The sequence below is a fragment of the Parasteatoda tepidariorum genome, chromosome 1 (assembly GCF_982258835.1).
Source record: "Parasteatoda tepidariorum strain Cologne lab strain chromosome 1, Ptep-v5.0, whole genome shotgun sequence".
Lineage (NCBI taxonomy): Eukaryota > Metazoa > Arthropoda > Arachnida > Araneae > Theridiidae > Parasteatoda > Parasteatoda tepidariorum.
In genome coordinates this window covers 109,572,630-109,599,203 of record NC_141755.1, presented here as the reverse complement: position 1 = coordinate 109,599,203, position 26,574 = coordinate 109,572,630, and the positions used below count along the sequence as shown (strand labels likewise).

General features: G+C 28.7%; 1 protein-coding gene across 1 annotated transcript; it reads left to right on the top strand.

Annotated features, from left to right (window-relative positions):
* The first annotated feature begins 4,685 nt into the window (after window positions 1–4,685).
* On the top strand, window positions 4,686–25,892 carry LOC147816701 (uncharacterized). The gene is made up of 5 exons (XM_087157238.1): window positions 4,686–5,112; window positions 23,678–23,749; window positions 24,163–24,414; window positions 24,829–25,080; window positions 25,495–25,892. Exons 1-5 carry the CDS (start codon window positions 5,040–5,042, stop codon window positions 25,890–25,892), a joined length of 1,047 nt encoding a protein of 348 aa, XP_087013364.1. The 5' UTR covers window positions 4,686–5,039.
* Window positions 25,893–26,574: the final 682 nt, after the last annotated feature.

Genomic DNA, 26,574 nt, shown 5'->3' with positions numbered 1-26,574 from the left:
TTTATTTCTGATTCATTAAAGACAAGATATTGAGTCAAATAAGAGAATCTTAACAATTTTTAAATTTAATAATTTACTTTAAATAAATAAAGTAGTTTTAAAGCAATATGATTGAAAGGCTGAGGACTTACACTTTTCTCAAAAAAATTAATCGATGTTATGATAATAAAACAAAACTCTTGCGATCTCAGCAAAAGTAAGATTTTTATTACCAAATAAGAAACAATTATTACCATTCTGCAAGGAACAAATAAAATAAAATAGGTCATACAGTTTTCAGACACACAGACTGCATGACAATCTAAGAATAAATGTTTGAACTTTTAAAGCAAATTACATACAATAAAAGCTATTGTGTGAAAAAAAATTAAAAAACAAGTTGTTACAAATGAGACTATTGTATGATTCCAGCAACTTAAAAATTCTTTTGGAATTTTAAAGACTAATGAATACTATTAAATAATAACAGAAAAGTTTTCGGTGTCTCTTTTGTCTCATTTTTGAAGCAGAATATAAATTAAAATACACATTTCACTTTTACTGATCCTGCTTTTCTCTGAATCGTTCTTATTAAGAAAGATGAATCGTGTTAAATTACGTTACATTAAGTTAGTAAATGTGTTTTCGCACTTAGGAGGAAAAAAGGCCTAATTTTAGATTGACAATAAATGTAATAATTTTCATAGAATTTTTTCCATATCTTATTTAGAAGCCCAAAAATTGAATAAAGAAATTATAAAATATGTATACCAATTGTTGAGTTATAGAATCTAATGAACTAAAGTTGTTATAAAATTATGAATAAAAAGTTACAAGATGGATAAGTTATGAAATTAATGAAGCATGGAATGAAAGGAGCTAAAGTTGTTATAAAATTATGAATAAAAAGTTACAAGATGGATAAGTTATGAAATTAATGAAGCATGGAATGAAATGAGCTAAAGTTGTTATAAAATTATGAATAAAAAGTTACAAGATGGATAAGTTATGAAATTAATGAAGCATAGAATGAAAGGATAAATATATGTAGTAAAATATAGGATAAAATTAATTAGGAAACAATTAAAAAGAAGGTGAATAATTTCAGATATATACAAATAATAGTGATAGAAGCAAGAAAAATGGAAAATATCGGAATTTTCCCTGACAAACTTAAGAAACATTAAAAAAAGTTGAGCAGCCACAACTTTAAGCTTTAATAAATATAATTTGATGTTATAAAAAATAAATTAACTATACGAAAATAGTAGTGAATATGTCAACGATTTGTTTCTTTATGTCATGGCTTTACTAAAAATATTTTTTTCTCCTTGTTTTCATAATAGCAAGCACTTTACAGAAAATATTTGAACAAATTTAATGAAAATATTTTCAACTTTTTTTAAGGACTCTCTTATGAAGAAAATATTGTCAATCAAAAGTTGTTCAGTATAAAATATATGCAATTTTTTTAAGATATTGTAAGCATTTTGAAGAATACATATTTTTTCCAAAATAGAAACAATTGAAAACACATGGTAAAAATGAAGGAAATAAAAATAATTATTTTTCAATCAGCGTAAATTTTTTTAATACTTTTATCTTCAAAAATATGTACACTTAATAATGCGATGATTTATATAGGGGATTATTTTTTTAAACTTTGTTTATTAATTAAGATATTCAAAAGAAATTGATTATTCTGAAGATATAAATATTTTATTACTCCAGATTTTTATTTAATTTGCAAGAATAGTTTCTATTTGAAAATTTTTTTAGCCGCAATATGTATGTAATTAACTGAAATAATTGTGTGTATGTAACTTTTTCTTTATAGAAGGACGAAGTATTTTGATCTCGTTATTTGAATTTTCTAGTCTTAAACGAGGATGAAATTTTAACTTAATTCAACAAGCAACTTTTAAAAATATCCATGAGCGCAAAGATTCGTTTATGACTTTTGCGAGTGCTGTATTGAGGCGAGCGTAGGGTTGCCTCTGAGTGAGGGTTACTAGATAAGGTGGTGAAACAAAGTAAGGAATTTGAAATTAGTTTAATTTTAATGCAATGTAGATAATGCTGATCTTAAAGAATCGACAAAGTCTCTCATAAAAGTAGAAAGAATTATCGAAACAATCTAATAAAATGTATTCTTCGAAGAATTTTTTTTTTTATTGATTGAAAAACAATGGTTAATTTAAACCAAAATACTTTAAATGATGACATATTTTCAGTTATTCTCAATGAAACAATGTCTATAGCGTTTTTTAAAATTAAATGTGATTTTTTAACTAAATTAAATATGATTTTTTTAAAACAAAATCAAAGTTTGCTTTTCAATTTGGAATGAAAACAGAATAATTGCTAAAAAGCATAAAAAATCGAATTTCCTATTCTAAAAATTTAATAGTCTTAATTTTAAGGTGCTTTTCAATTTGGAATGAAAACAAAATTGTTAAAAAGCATAAAAAAATCGAATTTCCAATTCTAAAAATTTAATAGTCTTAATTTTAAGGTGCTTTTCAATTTTGAATGAAAACAAAATTGTTAAAAAGCATAAAAAAATCAAATTTCCTATTCTAAAAATTTAATAGTCTTAATTTTAAGGTGCTTTTCAATTTGGAATGAAAACAAAATTGTTAAAAAGCATAAAAAATCGAATTTCCAATTCTAAAATTTTAATAGTCTTAATTTTAAGGTGCTTTTCAATTTTGTATGAAAATAAAATTGTTAAAAAGCATAAAAAATCGAATTTCCAATTCTAAAAATTTAATAGTCTTAATTTTAAGGTGCTTTTCAATTTTGAATGAAAACAAAATTGTTAAAAAGCATAAAAAATCGAATTTCCAATTCTAAAAATTTAATAGTCTTAATTTTAAGGTGCTTTCAAATTTAAGATAAGACAAAACAACTCTAACTACAAAAAAATTTTAATGTTGATTCAACGAGTCAAACCCCAGTTGCATTATCGGAGAAACAAAAAATTTTAATGTTGATTCAACGAGTCAAACCCCAGTTGCATTATCGGAGAAACAAAAAATTTTAATGTTGATTCAACGAGTCAAACCCCAGTTGCATTATCGGAGGATATTTTAATGTTGATTCAACGAGTCAAACCCCAGTTGCATTATCGGAGAAACAAAAAATTTTACTAATGACGGATATTTTACTAAGCGAACGGGGATAAAAATGAATCCCACTTTTCGACGCATTTGGGTGCGAACTTATACATGTGAGGTTTGCGCCCTTTATATCCGAATATTTGTCGATTGATTAATTAGGTTAGCGCAAACACCACATGTAAAAGTTCGCACCCAATTTAAGGTGCACTGGGGATTCATTTTAATCCCCGTGGGCTCGGCATATTTTTCGATGAGATTCATATTGCACATTAAACAGTTGACAGGTTCTTTAAAGAACATGTCTTCCATTTTGGACACGTAAATAAAGTTACGAATGTCCTGTGCAATTCGCATGAGCAACGAATTACTCATAGTCCATTTACGGACAAAAAGCTGGAGAATAATTTTCTCCAGCCATTGAATGCCAAATGTTTTGAATGTTTTAAGTGCCCACGTTCCCGGAACGTCGGCAATCGGTACATCTTTTAAATTGTTTTGAATAAACGAGTACATTTCGGACTCGCGGGATGCGAAATTCGCATCAACTAATTTTAATAATAGAAAATTCGGGTTTAAGTCAATGATTTCCGGTTCCATCATTGACAAAATATCTTCCGATATTTCAACTGGGGTTCGATTTGTTGAACCAACCAGTTTCATTTCAGACCAAACGAAGTGGACTGTTGCTTCAGTGGGATTCATTTTGGTGGGGGGGAAAACGTGACCGGTAAAAAAAAAACAAGTTCTATGTGTGTAAATTTGAGATAACTTAGTAAATCTTTAATATCTTTATCTTTATGAAAAAACTTTAATCTAATGAAATTTTTATGAAAAAACTTTAATCTAATGAAATTTTTATGAAAAAACTTTAATCTTTAATCTTTATCTTAATCTTTATGAAAAAACTTTAATCTTTATCTTATAAAACTTTAATTAAAAACTTTACTTAAAACACTAAGTGAATAAAATTTTTATTACTTTAAAAATTAAAAACTTTAATTAAAAACTTTACTTAAAACACTAAATGAATAAAAATATATATGCTTACCTGAGAACTAGTTGACAGTATGTGAACCTTAAAAAACACTTGAGAATGTTGAATGTTTCTTCTTTTCAACATTTATATACAACTTATCTGACCTATAATTTTCTTCTTCAGGGAGCGTAACTTCCTGCTTAACAGAGTGTTTTACTGTCACATAGTTTAGATTTAGTCCACACAATCTAGGATAATTACTGAACTAAAAAAATCAAAGTTCTCAAGTTTCGTAAATTGAGGAAAACATTGTGCAAAAAATTATAATATGTATTAGGGATTTAAATAGTTTATTAAGATACATATGCAATTATCTATTTCCTTAATTGCTTCGTTCTATTTACAAATTCAACAGTGTATTTATTTTTCTTTAGTTGGTAAGGAAAGTAAAGATTATTTCGTTCTATTTAAAAATTCAACAGTGTATTTTTTTTCTTTAATTGGTAAAGAAATTAGAATATGAATGTGATGCTCACGCTCTTACGTGCCTCTACTACCTTAGTCAACCCATATCCTAAAGAGCTTTTCCTTAATTCCATTAAGGAACTGTCAGACTACATAAACATAATAGGTGACCCAAGACAATGAACTAGGAAAAATTGGCTGTGAAGCATGGCATAAAATGCAACATGTGCCGAGGTGACAAGTTCAAGCAGGAAGAGTAAGAAGAAGATGAAGGAAGGGAAAGATTATGTCACTCTATTTACATATTCAATAGTGCATTTTTTTTTTAATTAGCAAGGAAAGTAAAATGATTTATAGATTTCTTCTGATTGCTTGTTGTGAAAACCTTTCAAAGAACTGGAACATTATTTATATATGTCAACATATATTCTTTGTAAACTATAAATACAGAGAATGGAATTGTATTAAGTAGTATTGTTTTACCAGTTTAGTGAAAAATGGTAGCTACTGAAAAGGGTATGAAGAAAGAAGATACAAAAAGAAGAAATTTTAAGAATATATATTACAGTGGTAAGTAGTTTTCTTGTTTCCTTTTTATTTAAAAACTTAAGATTTAATTTGTTTCATATTTCTTTTATAAGGATATAGCTTAATTATCGCTTAATTTCTTAGAAAAAAAAACATAAAGTTTATTTGCTTTTTTTTCCCATTTCTCTCTTTGCTTTAATTTTTTCTCTCAATAGACATTCAATTTTAATTTTCTAAAAAATTTAGAAGGAGGTAAGAATTTTTTTTATTAAATCAACTAAGGAAATCATATGGAAGGTTTGCACAGTTTTTCATTTACAGTTATCCCCACTTAATCGTCCCTCGGATAATCGAGTAACCCGCTTATACGAATAAAATTTAAAACCAAATCATTTTATACTAAACTAACGTTAAACTTCCCCGTTTAAACGGTTATTTGTTGTTTTTTCACCGCTTAATTGTATAAAGAAGTGGTACTGAAATGAAATTTTATTTTATTTTTGCGAAATGTTTCACCAATTAAAATAGAATTTTCCTTTTTCAGTTAAGATAAGGATGCAAGCGGGTCATTTCAATGGGGTCTTCTTATTCATTAGAATTTCATAGATTGTGAATAAAGCATTTCGAAAGATATTCCCAAAATTTGAAGCAAAAATATTAATTTGTTGAAAAGTTATAATTTTTTTAATAATTTATCCGCAAGTTAAATTACTAAATGTTCCAATATTTCACAATGTTTCTTGCGCATGAGTTTTCATCGTAGCTGTATGAAACTCATTTATATTACAGTTTGAATAAGCATAAATAAAGTTGGATTATGTTTAAACTTAGCACTTAATTTTAAACAAATAAAAAATCAAAATATAATAGTCTATATATAATTTTTAAAAATTGAAATTTAAATAACGATTTAAAGTAATTTAAAAAAATATTCAGTGAGTATTCAGCTTTTATTTATATCACATTGGTTACGGAACATTAGACCAATCATATATATGAAGAAAAAAAAAAAGATTTACTCAAAACTCATGCGTAAGGAACTTTTCGAAGTTTGAATATTATCGTAAAAAAACAATATTGAGAAAAACAGTTTAACTATAAAAACAGACAGTTTACATAACTTTGTTTACAAATCTTGAAATGCTTATAACTTTGCAAAAAATGAATGAAATTGAAAAATTTTTCTTTTAAATTGTAGCTAGATATAACTATTATTTTTTGAAACAAAAATTGAAAAAAGTATCATTTGGTCGATTTTGGGGGTTTTAAATAGTAGTTGTAAATAGTAGTTGTAAATAGTAGTTGTTACCTCTTAAGTAAAATAGTTTTTTAATCCAGTGAACAATTTTGAGTTGGATGCAAGTTGAGCGCGAAAAGGAATGATTCTAATTAATAGAAGAAAAAACAAAAACAATGAATTTTAGAAACAATAAATATAAAAAATCTCCAATTGATGTAACCCATTAATTAGGAATTTCTCAAGTTTCAAATACAAAAAAATTAAAATAAAAATTCTGAATGTATTTGAGAGGAAAACGCACAAGTCAAGAAAATTTTAGTAGAAACTAAAAAGGAATATCTAATTTTGATAAATTGACGAATTAAACTGGTATAAAAAACAATCTTCAATTATAGAATCTTTCGGATGGGATCAAATAATATTTTAGTTCCAATCTTCAATTATAGAATCTTTCGGATGGGATCAAATAATATTTTAGTTCCTAAGTGATACTTTTCACTAACATTGATTTATTTTATCTAACTTCAAATGACATTTTTTTATGATATTAAGGCTGACATTTTTCAGTCTAATTATTTATTGTTCATAAAACTGAGTTTATTTAATCAAACAATGCTGTACAGTCCGCAAAAAAAAAAAAAAAACGAATCACCCTGAATAACTTTCGTTCTAATGATCAGATTTTCACGAACTAAGTGTCAATCTTAATGGTTCCTGGGGGTGACCTCAAATATGTTAATTAATTAGTGCTAACTATTAATTAAGTTGCGAAATCAGACACAAAAACGTACTTTCTCTGAATAAACATATATTTTTTTTTACATATTTTGAATCTAGATCCTTGAATTAGTGGGGGTAGACAAAATTTTAAAAAAATTGGGTCGTAAATTGGGTTGCAATAAAGGTTTATATATTTGGCGATAGTCCAGAAAACCGCCAAAAAAAGTCGCCTGCGCAAATAAATATTTTAAGATAACCCTTGACTGATTCAAAAGAGAAACGCTTAATTTTACTAGGTTGCTAGGCAACCAATTTCTGACTGTAAAAAAATTGAAATAATGTTTTGTGATTGCTCTGAGAGGTTTAATTAATAGTTAATAGAAAACACCTCGAAGTTTCTAGGCAATAGACAATTTTTAAGTTCATTTATGTCCAAAAAGCAAAAAAAAAAAAATAAATAAATAAAAAAAAAATTATTTTAATCTCTTTTGAAAAGAAAATTTGAATCGATTTATAAGTTTTCAGAATTTAAATACATGAACTTTTTATCTGATATTATTTAGATTATGCTATTTTTGCTATGTTTATTCGAGGATTTCATACTAAAATCAAATTAACATAACTTATAATAGCTATATACAAAATTTTAGGGATAATGATTTTTACAGCTTTAATCGAGTCTTCTAGGCATGAAAGTTTGAAGGAAAAAAAAGTGCATGAAAAATAAAATGTAGATTGTATAGTAATTCTAATGCACATTCACAAGGTTTTCTGTAATTTACGATTTCTTTTTTCTATAACTCAATGAATTGCTGAATGTTTAGTGGCATTTTAAAAACATTGAAATATGTTATGTTTAAGAATAAGATATTGAAATAATATGTTGCAAATTGTAGGATTCATTGTTTAAAAAATCGCTTCATTCTACTAGATATTTAGGTTACATCGTTTCCTTTGGATAAAGATGATTAGCAAATAGCATCCTCATGTTTCAATACATTCTGAAACTTATACGTTCGCAAATTCACCATAAAATGTCGCACAGCATATTCTTCAATTACGATAAGCTACATTTATCACCAAATACTGCTACTATGATTATTTTTGCTTTCTTATATATATCTGATGATCTCTTTTTAAACAGAGCTCGTAAGATCCTTAAGATACTGAAATGGGGGCACAAAAACTTAAGAGATAAAATATTTAATTTCATAAACTCAAAATATCTGGTGTCAAAATGTTAATTTTATAGTTAAATATAACTTTTGCAATATTGATGCTCTTACATTTTTAAAGACCATATGAATCCTGATAAAATATTAAAATGCATATGTTTACTTTAACTAGTGTAAAATCCTTATCAAAATAATGATCAAGACCCAAATGTAAAACAGTATAATTGACGATAAAAACTCAACTGGCTTCAAAACATATGAAGAGGGGAGTAAAAGTCGACATGTTTCGAGTTTTCAAATATAATCGCCCATTCTCAAGATTTGTCAGGCTTGGATAACTTGTGACTTTTATTATTGGACGCTCAAAACATGTCTATTTTTTAAAAGTTGACATGTTTCGAGTTTTCAAATATAATCGCCTATTCTCAAGATTTGTCAGGCTTGGATAACTTGTGACTTTTATTATTGGACGCTCAAAACATGTCTATTTTTAATATCATCTATTATTTTTTTAAATCAATGAAGTTTTTATATTTTCGATTCAGTTTCTTGGGATTATCCATTTAGTTACACAACATATTAAATTATTTCACTCGATATTATAATAAGTTTTACATATGTTATAGGCACAGGTTCTTAGATTGAAAAAAAAAATAATTCACTACTTTGTAAAAAAATTAATGCAGTAAAAAAAAATTTTTTTTTTTGCTGCAAGCCATAACATTTCAGTTTAAGGTCATAAAAAAAATCCGTTTATAATTGAAATTTCAAAAGTGGAATGTGAAAATGGAATGTCCCCTAGTACCAGGAATCGAAATTAAATAGTAACAAGGACAACTTTTTTAAACAAGTTGGCGTTTCCGTCCTACTCGAAGTTGTTTGAAAAGGTATTTTTTATATATCGATTCCAAAGTTTATTCGACATATATTTCAGGGTACACTTTCGGAGTATTTCGATCGAGTTTAATTTTACACCCTTATTTGCTTAAAATTATTAAATAATTTACTTAAAATAAATTATTCAAGCTACATGATTTAATGCATTCATAGTATAATAATAAACGGAGCTTCCAACGCATATCCTTAACCTTAATACCGCCATCATTAAATAAATGGAATAAGCTTAGATAAGTAATAAAAGTTAATTTTTCCCTCGTTTTAATTTTCAAGGAATAATATGTTTCGATCAAACAGATTTCATTCTGGAAATAGCGAAATTTTTGAGTAGGTCCCTTGGAGCAATATCATTCTTATCCTCTTTTGACGAAATATAGGAAAATTAGTTTTCACAGTTTCTGTAAAAAGTATGTTAGCCTACTTGCCATGTTTTTTTTTTAATTTTTTTTAAAAATCAGATGACTTTAAAATTGGCACAGCTTCGGAATCCTTAAATTTCAATTTTTAGTATTTCCTGCTTAACAAAATAAGGCATTTTCCTGATAACAAATTATACTACAATAATATCTTGGAAATCATAAAATTGGCACAGCTTCGGAATCCTTACAAATTTCAATTTTTAGTATTTCCTGCTTAACAAAATAAGGCATTTTCCTGATAACAAATTATACTACAATAATATCTTGGAAATCATGCTAAAGTAAAAAATTAAACAAAATAGTTTAGTATATTATAAGAAAAAAAATCTACTTGGTATCATAAAGAGTAAAAGATATAATGAAATAATTAGTGAATCACACGTGGTCAGATAATTAAAAATTTAATTTCACAACTAGGATAGTAGGACGACATTTAAGATACTGAGATATTTTAAGACACTAAAAAAATTGAATACGTATTCCACAGCTTTTTATGTTCGGTATCTTTATCCTCTTTGTAGTGACTTATAAAACATCAACACTATTTTAGATAATCTAAGTTGAAGTCACAAGAAACAAAAAAAAAAGACAATCAATAATTTATATTCTTTTTTCAAAGAAAAATAGTATGCTAAGTAAATAATAAGCTGCTTTGCATTAAATAATTTTAAACAGCTGAATGTTTTTAATTTCTTAACAAGGTTTTATTCTTAGCTAGCAGACAATAATTCTTTAAAAAAAAACTTGACTATAATTTAAAAAATAAACCTAAATTAAAGAAAATCTAAATTAAAGTTCTAAAAAATTTTATTAGTATATTAATGAAGAAATAATAAACGTAAAATGGTAAAGAATAAGATTTTTAAAATGTTAAAATTTAATTAAATAGTTGGCAAAATAGTTCTGCAATACACTTCCGGAAATTTCTTTTAAGATTAGGATGATATAGGGTAAACCAACAAATGAAGGAGCATTTCATAGATATTTCTTAGAAATAAGATTCTAAACGTTTTAATTTAGATTGATTGGTAACAGTAGCTTACTACCTAACAATAGGAAGTCATCTAACAATGCATTTAGTTACCTGGTATTTGAGTCTTCTCTGGAAAAAGTTTTGAATGTGTTAGTATCTGTTCAACGCCTTGTTTCTTTGACAAAATTATAAGGTCAGTGTTTGTTGTTATCCGTGTAAACTACAATTAATTGCATGTAATAATGCTTTTTTTCTCATTGCGATTGCGATTTAAAATATGGTCATTGAAGTTACGTTTTATTTATTTTAATCATCATAACATAAGCAAGTACTGAGATTAGGGGGTGTTTATTAACTGGATTACCGAACGATGAAAAACCAATGAATAAACAAGTGTTCCTTTAATGGGATTTTTTCAAGTTAATGAAAATAAAAGAAAAATTTTAATTTTCTTGTACCTTTTGTCATATTATAAATCAAAATTATGTTAAAAATAAAAATAAAAAAACTTCTAACCAGTGAAGGAATAGATTTCCCAGTGAATGAATAGTATGTGTGAAATATGATTTTACATGGATAATTAGTAGTTCAGCGACATAGAGGACTCCTAAAATTCAGTTAAATGTTGTATGAATAGTTCCTATAACTATTTCATTTAAATATGCAAATTTAATTGCTAAATTTATTTAAAGAATTATAATAATAATTAATTTATTATTTATCTTAATAAATGTAGTGATTAGTTATTACATCATACCTTAGACACCTTGATAAACTATGTTTATTAACTAAATATAACAACTGAATATAATAATAAAAGCTTGGATGGAAAATTTCTTTGCAGGATTTTGTGCCAATAAATAGCTAAATTATTATTTTATTGACGTCTTTAATCTCCTAACGGGAACTGGTAGGAAAAATCCATTTAAAGGCAATTATCTAGGAGAAAAATAGGTGTGAAGTTTTTTTAAAGCGACATCCACCGATAACTCAGTGCGATGCGAAGATAGTTTCAGAAGGCAAAACTTCCCTTAGAGAATAATATTAGAAATACTGGTTTTAAGAACTTCAGAAGAATCTTTAGGAGGGAAGTAGCCCTGGCATCCTTTTTATAAAGTGATTGCATTTACAATGCGAATGAAACAAGAGTTAAATACTGCCCTTAAACGGGAAAAATCTGCGGCCTTAAAAATTATAAGGATTTATATTCTAAAGTACCTAGGAAAGAAAAAGTACCTCCATTGGTAGTTTTTCCTTACCGAAGAATTCGTTGAGATATTACAGAATCAGTCCCTGCTACATATTTCATTGGAAAAAGCTATTCATGAAATGAAACGATGACCGCAGCAACATTTTACAAATATATTGCAATTGTTTCTACCCATGGCTAATTAAAAATGCAATCAAATTCCATATTTTGCTTCTTCTGGATAGGTATAAATCTCATATCAATTTGAAACTGAGCAAGTTTTGTTCCTCAAAACAAATTTTCTGATTTAGTTTTCTACGTAAATCTTGGAAATCTCGTTAGATCTTGAAAACAAAAGAATTGTAAAACAATATGTCTAGAAAATTTTACATCCATTTTTAAATAAGATTTGAGGCATCAACCGATGAAGTTAAAATGCTTTTATGAAATGCGATATTTTTTCATTCGATGTAGAAAACGTTGACTGTAACAAATGCATGCAAAACAGACACCAAGAGTCAATGAGCAAGACAACTTATCAACAAAACACATGTTTCGAGAGTAACGATGTGCTATTTCTTCAGAAACTTGAGAAGGAAATCTCACAAGTTATGTTGCAAATTTTTAAAGGAACATTGATAGAAAAGTTTAATCTCCCAAATATCCAATAGCCTGTGCTTTCTTCAATATTGAAGAATTTATTTCAAAAAGAACAATTGTATAATCAAATTTTGGCTCTGAAGCTGAGACAACTAACATTAATAATGAAAGTTTCTTGAAAACTGATTTTGAGATAAGTCCTCTTGAGGCATTGTTAGTTGCAAAAACAATTTATTTTATAAGTAACTACTAGATATACGTCAATGAGAGATGGGTTTTACTCAAACTTCGAAACTCCTTTTTCTCATTTATTATCCAGTGAGGAATTCTGGAAATGGAACTGGAAAATCAAAAGAAATTTCGGTGATACATTTACATTGGCTCAAAATTTGGAAAAAAGAGGAAGGTTAAATCAAAAGAAAAAGAAATAAATTACTCATGACGAAGAGAAAAAAAAAATACTTAAAAAGATTTTTAAAAAAAGCTTAAAAAATATGGGGAAAAGAGTAAACAAAAAAATGATCGAATTATAATAATAATAAAAACATCATCGGATTACACAATGATAAACATTCATAATTTAGAACGGACTATTAAACTGTGAGAAAAAAATGAAAAACATTTTTTTAAAATTATGTATTCAAACATATTTTACTTTCCATTCCATGACTGAAAAAAAAGTAATATTTTACAACATTAACTATGGTTATATGTCGTAATTCCAAGAAATTTGTGTGGCCTATGGATTCCTAACGAGCATCAAACATTCTCAAAATTAAGTGTTCATTCACTGGAAAATTTAGTGTTTATTCACTGGTAAGAACTGTTCCTTCACTTGGTCATCTTACTACTTATTATTTAAACCACCAAAAGCTTAAAACAATATTATGTAAGTTATCTAACTTTTTTTTACATAATTTGCATTTAATAACAAATATGTCGACACCATCATTTAGCTAAAATTACAAATTTTGAAATTTTTATGAATTTTTTTAAAAGGCAAGCTAAGCTTAAGTGTTCCTTCATTGTTTAGTTTACCCTATAAGATGTTGAGAAATTTGCGATGTTGTGAGAGATGTTTAAAAATGTTTACTACGTATTTTTATTAATATTTATAAAATATATATTCAAGAAATTGATAAATATATTATTCCAAATCTATGCATACGTATGTATATTATTGAAATTGTATCAGTTATGGAAAAACAAAATAAGAAAAATAAAAAATAATCACATTAAATAACCACAATCTGGTGTATTCTATCAGAAGCACGCTGTTTTAAAACTAGACATTTGTTGAATAAAGTGTTTTTTATTCGAAATTCTTTACTAAATTGAAAATAAATTATTAAATGACTAAAAAAGAAACATCGTATTTTATAGTGTGAAAGAAATAAAAATAAAAAGATTAGCAAACGATTATTAGCGAAAAAAATATGAATGAAGTTTTACGCTACGCGCGCGAAGTCAAGTTCCTCCCAAGTTTATCACATTTTAATATTAATCGCTCCAATTAGTTATTTCTTTATTGTCGCCAAATTATTTTTTTAAAATTAATTAATTTTAATTTTTCTCAGCTTTTAATAAATAATAACAGTTGAAACTTTAGATTTTTCAATTGAAAAATATGTAGATTTATATGGTATAAAAAAATTCATACCTTATAATTCAATATTTTTTCATCCTCACTTTAATTAAATAATAAAAAATAATAAATAATTATTAAAAATTATTTTTTGCATGAAATTATCTTTGGGTAAATGAGTTTTATGAGTGGGTGCAATTTTTTTGAATTGCTTCATTAGTTTTGAAAATATGACTGAAAACGCAAAAAGCGAAATTAACATTAAGGGGTACGAACTTTGAATCGCTCTCCTGACCAAACTATGGGGACCACATTTCCCAGATTGCGGCTACCCCCTATATTTTGAAGATAAGAAATCCAAATATGTAAAAAAAAATGCATGTTTATTCAGAGAAAATACGTTTTTGTGTCTGATTTCGTAACTTAATTAATAGTTAGCACTAATTAATTAGCATATTTGAGGTCACCCCCAGGAACCATTAAGATTGACACTTAGTTCGTGAAAATCCGATCAGTAGAACGAAAGTTATTCAGGGTGATTCGTTTTTCTTTTTGCGGACTGTACTATGCATTAAATACTATTAAAAAGTAAAATTTCGTAAAAATTCAGAATTTAAGATTGAACATTGTACTCTCCTACTAATCGAATAACCCGCTTAATTGTATAGATTTGGTTGGAATCGATGGTATTCCTTTAAGTGGGGTTGACTGTATATTTTTAAAATAATAAAATAATAATTATTTAGTAAGGTACATTTACCCCTGAGATGAGAATCGAAAGAATCAACAAACCAATAAGTAAGTATTTTTATTTTTTTCATTTATGTTTCTTCGTTTAATTTCAGGATGAATGGAAAAGGGCCGGATATCAGTTCCATTACACGAACAAGTAAGTATACAATACTTTTTTCTGTTATGGATGAATAGGAAAGGGCCGAATATCAGTTCCATTACACGAACAAGTAAGTATACAATACTTTTGTCTGCCCATTAGCTATTTTTTACACTAGGGTAGTTTGGGATAATAGAAATACCTGGTGGAGGTTTTGCATTTTTTTTCTTTTGCAACTGAGAAAGCGTGGGGAAACTTCTATGGTGATTTTATACGATTCAGTGTAAAAAACTACATTCCGAATTCTTTGAATCAATTCTTATATGTATAAGGAGTTCTTTTTTGTGTAAGATTTCTTGAAAAATCATAAACTATAATAGTTATGTTAACTATTTGAAAAAAAAATTTTAAATTTATTTTCTAAATTGTATATAATAATTTAAATTTTTCCTTTAAAAATATTTCATGCGTTAACTGAACATTAAATTTAAAGCGCGTTTTTCAGCACATTTATCCATGAACTCTTAGTTAGAATCTAAAATATGCGTTCTAAATTTCTAAAAATATTTTTCTTCAACTTTCCTTATGTCTTTTTAAAATAGTTTTAAAAATGCGAAAACACATAAATATTTCAGTTAATACACTTCAATTTTTTTGTTGTAAATGTCATGAAAAGTAAGCAATTTATTGAAACTGTGTAGCATATATAAAATTTCCCTTTTTACATTTTTTAAAAAAGAAATAGTCATTCACGATTGACTTCAACTTACTCCTGTAATAAATTTATAAAATTTTATTGTTCAAAAACTTAGCTTCAATCTTAAAGGTACAAAACTGAGTTATTAAAAGAATTTCTAGAAACTATAACTAAAGTTAAATCATGTGTAGAATGGGGAATAAAAATGGAATTAATGAAAAATAAGATAAAATAAGAAAAAGGATCAATGATCGGGGGGTCTGGGGTTTTGAAATCTGAGAATTGATCAGGGGTGGTATCTATTGGCGGGTCATGGGATCATAAATGGGGAGATTTTTAATGATGTCATTATTAGTTTGATCAATCCTGTTGTAGAGATTATTGCTGTTTTTTGCGAAAAAGGTCCGAATTGTTGGAATATTAAGCTCTTGCCTAATTTTGTCACCTCTGACATACCAGGGTGCTTTAGTGATAAGTTTAATCATTTGATTTTGGAGAGATTCCAACTTGTTAATTTTAGTGTTATGGGTGTAACTCCACAGGGGGTGTGTATAAGTGAGTAGAGGGTGGAGATAGGCTTTATAAATGATAATTTTATTGTTTAGTGTTATGGGTGTAACTCCACAGGGGGTGTGTATAAGTGAGTAGAGGGCGTAGATAGGCTTTATAAATGATAATTTTATTGTTTAGTGTTATGGGTGTAACTCCACAGGGGGTGTGTATAAGTGAGTAGAGGGCGGAGATAGGCTTTATAAATTATAATTTTATTGTAAAGAGAAAGTTTGGATTTCCCATAAAGGAGTGTGTAGAGTTTTGCCTTAGTGGCTCTAAATTTATCAGAAATATTATTAATGTGAATATTCCATTTAAGTTTGGTGTCGAATATGACCCCTAGGTATTTACAAGTATCAGACCAGGGCAGTGTTGTATTGTGTAAAACAGGGTAGATGTTGGGTATGATTCTTTTTTTTTTTTTTTTTTTTTGTGAACAGGGTAGAAGTGCTTTTGTCGGTGTTAATTTTTATCTTCCATTTAATGAACCATTCTTCTTCAAGAATGTTAAGATGTGTAATAATATTATTAATGTTTTTGTGTTGTGCGAGGATAAAAGTATCATCTGCGAAAATTTTATTACTTTAATTTCAACTTAATCTTGGTTAAAATAAATTATTTTTATAACTTTTATAAACATTGTTTTACGCCGATATTTAAATTACACGTTACTTTGATTTTTGGAATGAGTTTAAAATTACAAAAAATATGAAGAGCATCTCGCTATATTCACCGAAATAATTAATTGTCTGTCAAATATGCTAAAAAATGATTTATTATATTAAAAAAAATTCATTACTATTACTGAGAATTTCACTGGAACTCCTTAAGCGTCAAGCAATCTGAATGATATGATTATAATAATTTGAATAATTATTTGTGCAAAGGCATTAATAAAGATCGGAAATAAATAGATAATACAATCGAATTCATAATAAATGCCACGAATAATTATTTTTATGAAAAAAGATTTTTATTTTTAATTCTAATCGAAAAATTTAACAAATTTACGGTTGTATGGCTTATATATTTTTAAAAAAAAGTGTCATTAATGTGCATTTTTAATTATAACGATTTTAAAACAATAACGGTAAACTTATAAAATTCAAAAGATTTTAGTTTTGAACTCGTTCTGTTAAATCATATTTTTAAATATAAAAAATGCTAATTAAATTAAATCAAATTGCTTGAAATTAAATTGCTTTTTAATGATCAACACTGATTACGCACAATGCTAAGGTACGGCGGGGATGTCAGAAAATAATCCCTAGGACGACGTGAACGCCACTTTTTTGTGCGTAAAACCGGTCTGTCAAAAGCGTGTTGCTTTTCTAAAACCCCGGGAAAAATGTCCTAAGAAAGCAAAAGTTTAGGGGGTTTTGCGGTCCCCAAGATGTTTCAGAGACGAAAAGGATGTTTTGACAGGTCAATGTAGGAAATCAATTTGTTACCTTTGAAATCAATTTGAATCAATTTGTTTACACAAAGCTTCTTCCAAGCTCAAGTTTCACATTTCAGGTCTCAGCTATTCACTGAATGGGTGATTTTAAATTTAATTTTATTTTTGATTTTTTTATTTTATTTTTATTTAATTTTTACTTGAATATTATTTTTAACAACGAGTTTTTATTTTCATTTCTCAGGACTTATTTGACCGATTTTGCTTAAATTTTGCATTTCGACATTTAAAATTGCAAATGATGAGAAAATTGTATACCTTATATTTCTTAAGTTTCTCGACTTCCCTTAATAATAATAAATGTTTACTACAAGTTTTATCTTGTATGGAATTATCTTTAGAAAAACGATTAGGAATTGATTGATCTGATTGGAATTGTATGCAAAACTTTTTCAATTCGGTTTAAAAAATTGGGATATAGTGAAATACACAAATTAAAGTTAACATTAAAGGGTTCTAACTTTCAAACGCGCTCCTGAAAAAACTGTTAAAACAATATTTCTAAATTGAAACTACTATATTTTGGAGTCACGAATCCGAATCCAACGAAAAAAGGTATGTTTAATCGGAGTACGTTTTTATGCCTAATTTTCTAACTTAAAATATCGTTTGGACTAATTAATTAGTACATAGTAATAGCTTCGAAATAATAGCTCAATGATAATATCTCAAACTCGTCACATCTCAAGAACGTTTTGCGTTTTGATTGAATCGAAATTTTTTCCCAAAATTGTAAAAATTCGTTCTTCCAAAGGTAATAATATCATGAAAAAAATATAGTTTTAAAAAGTTATAAAATGTTGATTATTTTTATTAATAATATACGTTGGAAAAATTCTGAATCCCGATTTTTGAAATTGTCGTAAAGTAAATGGTGACTGATGCACGTCAAATCTGTCGAGTCGCAAAGTCCTCCATGTTCCCATAGCAAATCTAGACCACTGGGGGGTACTTATCCAGGAGTTTCCTTTTCATCTGGATTGGTTCAAAATTACAAGGCTACTGAGTTGAACATTAGTACTCGTAAACCAGAACATGCCCTAGACAAATCATATATACACGTTTAGACGAATCACATATCCTTCCAGATTGCGGCAGTTTCCGCATTTTGAAAATTAAAAACCTATAACTATAGACAAACTTCTATGTTTATCCAGCACAGAATGCGCTTTTCCGTTCATTTTCGTAACTTGAAATGTGGTATTGACTCTTTGTACGTGAAAATGTGATTAAGTTAATCAAGGTGTTTTTTTCCATTTCATACACTGTACACAAAATAAGTCAATGAGAATCTGTTACGTTGATTAATATTTATTTTAAGATATTGAATACGCACAGTTTATTTTTCTGAATCAATCAACAATTTTTTACTACTAAGAAAATGTTAAAAAAATAATAAATAAAAAATATTTTGTTACTTTTTGTTTTGCTTTTTTCCGACGCGCATATTTATTGCGTGAAACTACGATTACGTAGAATTTACAATATATTTTACTAATTTTTATTATTATATTAATTCTTAAAAATAAATAAATAAAAAATCAACTACAAACATTTTTATTAGGCATTTGTAAATGAATTTTTGACATTATTTAGAAAAAACAATTGACCAGATTTTTTTCCCGACGAGACTCTAAAATTTTTCCGATGGGGGTCTGGACATGCCCGACAGGGGTATAATTGATCCCCTTCCTAATCCCCTACTGGCGCCACCCTTGAAGCGAAACAGAGGAAAGTAGGGGAGTTTTTAATTATCCTTTATAATAATATAGAAAAGCTTCTTGTAGAAAAAAATATAACATAATATTTTTCTAACGAAAAAATCTAATTTTACTGGACTATGAAGAGATATGGTATGAGAAAATTATCTTCTCAGTATTTTTTTATAATACAAATTCATTTTCTATTACAACTTGAAAATGAAATTTTGAACATCTCATGAAAAATTTATACAACATACGTGTAGAGGAGGGAAAATTCTTTAATTTTCATAGAAAAAAAACATAATATAGGAGCAGGATTTACTGTTTTTTAACGAGAAAATTTAAAATATTTCAATTTAGTATAAGACCTAAATTATACATATATATTATATATATTATATATATAATATATATATATTATATATATATATAATATATATAATATATATAATATAATATATAATATGTATATTATATATTATATATATATATAATATATATATATTATATATATTATATATTATATTATATATATTATATATATACAGGGTGTCCCAAAAGGTCGTTTACAAACTTAACATGCTGGTCTGTCATATCATGATGAACAAGATTTACATAGGAACTTGTGTCCGAAAATTAAAACTGAGACCGCTAGAGGGCGATAAGTGCAGGTTTGGATGAGGAGAAAAAAATGATATCGATAGCGGTGTTAATATGACTTTTATTATAAAACATTTACATCACAGCAAATGCTCAAAATTCCTTCCATTCGCCACAATGCACGTTTCACAGCGTCGGCGCATGGATTCACGAACCCGTTCAAATTGGCCAGGAGTGTCACGGACACGTGCTGCCGCTTCCGCGATCCTGGCGATAAGATCCATGTCCGATGTTACAGGTGTCTCGTACACTATGGACTTCATGTGTCCCCACAGGTAGAAATACAGGGGAGTCAGGTCGGGGGATCGCGGCGGCCATGGGACTGGTCCGCCTCTACCGATTCAGCGATTAGGATGAATCCTATCGAGGTATTCTCGAACAGCGTAGCTAAAGTGGGCAGGCGCTCAATCATGCTGAAGCCAGATGTTTCGGCGTGTAGCGGCTGGAACGTCACCCATCAGATCCGGCAAAACTCTTTCTAAAAAATGCGATAGGTATTTCCGCCGAGGCGTTCAGGTAGAAGGTAAGGGCCAATCAACATGTCACCGATAATACCAGCCCAAACGTTTACGCTGAAACGTTGTTGATGTGCATGGGCACGTGTACATCTTGGGTTTTCATGCTCCCATACGTGCTTGTTGTGCAGGTTCACGACACCATCCCGTGTAAAGCAGGATTCATCAGAAAACAAAATCCATGATGGAAAATCTGGCTGTGCGACCCGCTGTTGCAAATACCAGCGTGAGAATGCAATGCGCTTGGGATGATCGTCAGCGCACAATGCCTGTACTTTTTGGAAGTGATAAGGGTGTTGCATGTCATCGTGCAGTATGCGTATTATGGTGGAACGAGCTACACCCAAGACACGTTCGCCTTCTCGGAGACTTCTTTGCGGGTTGATGGCATACTCCTGTAGCACGGTTTCTTCTACGACATGTGTGCGTGTAGCACGTTCTCGACCGATGTGGCTACGTGCTACGAAAGCACCTGATTCACATAATCTGCGGTGCAATCGTTCAAACAAAACATGACTTGGCTGACGTCTGTTTGGGAAGCGCTCAAGGTACGTCCGTGCCGCGGCTCGTCCATTTCCATCAGCGGCGCCGTATACGTAATGCATGTCGGCCATTTCTACGTTACTAAACTCATTCATCCTTCTCCTTCAACGTCCACGCCTGAAATGATTGTTTTTCCCTCTCTCCCGTTTTCGTGCAATTATCGCCCTCTAGCGGTCGCAGTTTTAATTTTCGGACACAAGTTCCTATGTAAATCTTGTTCATCATGATATGACAGACCAGCATGTTAAATTTGTAAACGACCTTTTGGGACACCCTATATATATATATATATATATATATAGGGTAGGACTATATATAGGGTAGGTGGATATATATATAGGGTATTCGGGACCACCCTGTATATATATATATATATATATATATATATATATATATATATATATATATATATATATATATATATATATATATATATATATATATATATATATATATATATATATATATATATATATATATATATATATATATATATATATATATATATATATACAGGGTGGTCCCGAATTCATGGTACAAACTTTAATGGTAGGTACAGGACATTGTAACAATGATTTATTGTATAGGAATGTATAGTCGCAAGCGACGCGGTGAGGCGTAAACAGGAGAAATAACGGCTGATGTAACAATGATTTATTGTATAGGAATGTATAGTCGCAAGCGACGCGGTGAGGCGTAAACAGGAGAAATAACGGCCGAAAGGAAAAACAAAGATTTTATCGAAAGCGTTGTTGACAAGTGTCATGTTTACAGTAAGTGTGCAAATTTGTGTCCACCAGAAGCGATACATGCTTGACAGCGTCGGTGGAGCGATTGGCGTACACGTTCAAAGATGCCTGGTATTTCACGCACACCTGCAGCAGCTACAGATAAGCGAGCGACGAGATCCTCATCTGAGTCAACTGGAGTCTCATAAACAAGATGCTTCAGATGTCCCCATAAAAAGTAATCGAGGCTCGATAAATCGGGAGATCGGGGTGGCCAATTGATTGGTCCACCATGCCCAATCCATCGAGCCCCAAACGTGGCATTCAGGTAATTCCGTACATCAATGCTGAAGTGTGCTGGCACCCCATCGTGCTGAAACCACATGCGGTTACGAATGGCGATCGGAACATCATGCAGCAGTTGTGGTAACACTTCTTTCAGAAAAATAAGATAGCTTCCGCCACTGAGTCGCGTGGGTAGTAAGCATGGGGTAATCAAAAAGTCGTTCACAATACCAGCCCACACATTAATACAGAAACGTTGTTGAAACGCATGTGGACGCGTTGCATGTGGATTATCGGTTGCCCATACATGGGAATTGTGCGCATTAAAGACACCCTCGCGTGAAAATGTCGCTTCATCTGTGAATAGCACATCACCTACGAAATCCGGCTGCAACGTACATTGCTGCATCACCCACAGGCAGAAGTTCACGCGGAGAGGATAATCTGCCGGATTCAATGCTTGTACTTTCTGAAAATGGAAGGGGTGCAAGCGATTTTTGTTTAACACTCTGCATACAGCCTGACGACTCACACCTACGTCACGCGCAACAGTTCTTGTGCTTGACTCGGGTCTATCAGCCACAATGTTCAAGATGCTTTCTTCCAGCCTTGGAGTGCGTACAGCTCTTAATCGACCAGCGTCATGTCTGTTGACGTCGAACGCACCTGTTTCACAAAGTTGACGATGTAACTGTTGAAAAATTCTATGATCCGGCATTCGTCGATCAGGATACTCCTCGCAATACATTCGTAACGCAGCTCTGCCGTTACCATTTGCACGGCCGTACATGTAATGCATGTCTGCTTTTTCTGCATACGTATATAATATAAAATATATTATATATATATATATATATATATAATATATTATATATATATATATAATATATATTATATATATTATATATATATATATATATATATATATATATATATATATATATATATATATTATATATATATTATATATAATATATATATATATATATATATATATATATATATATATATATATATATATATATATATATATATATATATATATATATATATATAATATATATACACAGTGGTGGCGAAAAGTGTGGACACTTTTTGAAAGTTTCATGCTTCTCAACTTTGCGTGCTTGTAGATTAATCACTTTAAAAAAATGTCTTAAAAAATATGGGTTATCCTACTAAGTATTGATTGTGTAAGTATCACTTTAAAAAAATGCAAATCTAAGATAGATCTTACTATTAGTTGCATAATTTTTTTGTAATACAGATATTGTAATACTGTATTCATTATTAAATTCTACATTAAAGTACCTTCAATTTGATATATAAACGTGCAAATCTAAGATAGATCTTACTATTAGTTGCATAATTTTTTTGTAATACAGATATTGTAATACTGTATTCATTATTAAATTCTACATTAAAGTACCTTCAATTTGATATATAAACGTGCAAATCTAAGATAGATCTTACTATTAGTTGCATAATTTTTTTGTAATACAGATATTGTAATACTGTATTCATTATTAAATTCTACATTAAAGTACCTTCAATTTGATATATAAACGTGCAAATCTAAGATAGATCTTACAATTAGTTGCATAATTTTTTTGTAATACAGATATTGTAATACTGTATTCATTATTAAATTCTACATTAAAGTACCTTCAATTTGATATATAAACGTTTGTATTTAAGTGAAAATTAATATATTCTATAAGCACACAAAGTTGAAAAGCATGAAACTTTCAAAAAGTGTCCACACTTTTGGCCACCACTGTATATACATATATATATTCAATAATAATAATAATTCTTTATAAATTTATTTATAGAGTCAGAAACAAGTGAAGAGGAAGAGTACAAGAAAGAGAAGAAATATGAAAAGAAGCAAATCAAAAATAAAAGTAATTTCATGAGTACTTTTACGTATTTAAATGGTTTGGAGGATGAGTCGATGATAAAATATATACGAAAAAGAAATTTTTTTATTGTTTTCTCATTAAAAAAAAAAAAAAAAAAGAAGAAGAAAAGTCGATAAAATTTTATCTTTCAGACATTGTCTGAACACATTTATATTCATTTTTTGGAAAATTATAACATATTATAAATTTCAGAAGAAAAATTTGTCAAAATATTTATACCAATAAGCAGCAATAAGTATAAAATTAAGTACAACACAAAGTTTTTAAAGTGTGAATTTTCTAAAATCACAAAACTCAAACAAAAGTGTTCTAACTAAGCAAAGTCTAGCCTGAACATCACTAGTATTATTGTATATTAAAACTATTGAAGTAATATAAAACAAATATTATTTCAGGGTCAAACCACGATTCAACCAGAGAAAAGGAAAGCCCGAAGAAGAAAATCCCCAAGACTTATTCTTCAAAAAGTTCAGGGGATGAATTCGTATCAAAAGTTGAAAGAAAAATACCACTGATCACGAAGTCAATCAACGAACCTGGAACAAGCAAGGAAACAACTTTTTTTAAATATATACGACCTGGAAACAGCCCTGAAACAAGTGAACTGGAGGAGTACAAGAAAGAAAAGAAGCAAATCAAAAATAAAAGTAATTTCATGAGTACTTTTACGTATTTAAATGGTTTGGAGGATGAGTCGATGATAAAATATATACGAAAAAGAAATTTTTTTATTGTTCTCTCATTAAAAAAAAAAAAAAAAAAAGAAGAAGAAAAGTCGATAAAATTTTATCTTTCAGACATTGTCTGAACACATTTATATTCATTTTTTGGAAAATTATAACATATTATAAATTTCAGAAGAAAAATTTGTCAAAATATTTATACCAATAAGCAGCAATAAGTATAAAATTAAGTACAACACAAAGTTTTTAAAGTGTGAATTTTCTAAAATCACAAAACTCAAACAAAAGTGTTCTAACTAAGCAAAGTCTAGCCTGAACATCACTAGTATTATTGTATATTAAAACTATTGAAGTAATATAAAACAAATATTATTTCAGGGTCAAACCACGATTCAACCAGAGAAAAGGAAAGCCCGAAGAAGAAAATCCCCAAGACTTATTCTTCAAAAAGTTCAGGGGATGAATTCGTATCAAAAGTTGAAAGAAAAATACCACTGATCACGAAGTCAATCAACGAACCTGGAACAAGCAAGGAAACAACTTTTTTTAAATATATACGACCTGGAAACAGCCCTGAAACAAGTGAACTGGAGGAGTACAAGAAAGAAAAGAAGCAAATCAAAAATAAAAGTAATTTCATGAGTACTTTTACGTATTTAAATGGTTTGGAGGATGAGTCGATGATAAAATATATACGAAAAAGAAATTTTTTTATTGTTCTCTCATTAAAAAAAAAAAAAAAAAAAGAAGAAGAAAAGTCGATAAAATTTTATCTTTCAGACATTGTCTGAACACATTTATATTCATTTTTTGGAAAATTATAACATATTATAAATTTCAGAAGAAAAATTTGTCAAAATATTTATACCAATAAGCAGCAATAAGTATAAAATTAAGTACAACACAAAGTTTTTAAAGTGTGAATTTTCTAAAATCACAAAACTCAAACAAAAGTGTTCTAACTAAGCAAAGTCTAGCCTGAACATCACTAGTATTATTGTATATTAAAACTATTGAAGTAATATAAAACAAATATTATTTCAGGGTCAAACCACGATTCAACCAGAGAAAAGGAAAGCCCGAAGAAGAAAATCCCCAAGACTTATTCTTCAAAAAGTTCAGGGGATGAATTCATATCAAAAATTGAAAGAAAAATACCACTGATCACGAAGTCAATCAACGAACCTGGAACAAGCAAGGAAGCAACTTTTTTTAAATATAGACGACCTGGAAACAGCCCTGAAACTGTGGAATTTAAAAGGCCTACAATCAGTAGGAAATATGCAATAGAAGAAGATAAAAAAATAGTTAAACATCCAGTGATAAGCAGCACTTCCCAGCAAACGATGCTGACTGCCAGCGGAGTTTCTTGTAACTGCATGGAAAATCATGATATTTTATTAAACCACGCCTTTCGTAAGTATTTTCAGAGTTCTAACTAAAAAGTTGCATTTCAGTTGCTGATAAATAAACCGCTTTAGTTTGATTAGTAATTCTTTGAATGTTAAAATGTCACTCTATCAAAATCCGAATTCGATAGTCCGTGACCTTACGAAACACGGATCTTTTCATTCAATATTTATTTACGAAATTTTTTGAGGCTTTGTAACTATTTTAAATAATTTTTTGTTACATTATAAATTTTTACACCTCTTATTTAATAATTTTTAACAGGATATTATTGAAATAAACAAGAAGAAAAATTTGTGCAAAGATACATTCATTTATCGACTTTTGCGAATGTACTATATATCTACGAGTAATTTTTGTTAAATGCGACAATTAAACGTAGCTGCCTTTGAAATTTGATGACTATTTTTTTAAAGTTTATTTAACTCTATCATTATTAGCATTATCATTTATACATTGTCATTTTTCCGCATACTCGAAATAATTAATATAAACTATATTATTCAATCTGAGCTGTTTTATAAAGTTTGGTGATTAATATCACATAGACTAACTAAAAATGAAATGGAACATGGAAGTAAAAGCTATAAAATTATAAATTGTAATTTTTCAGACACTTGAATGCTAAGGAATAATTGCAAACTGCTAAATGCTTATTAACTATTTTGCATTGTTCTCTACAAGGTATTAATTAAACTTACGTTTATAAACGAG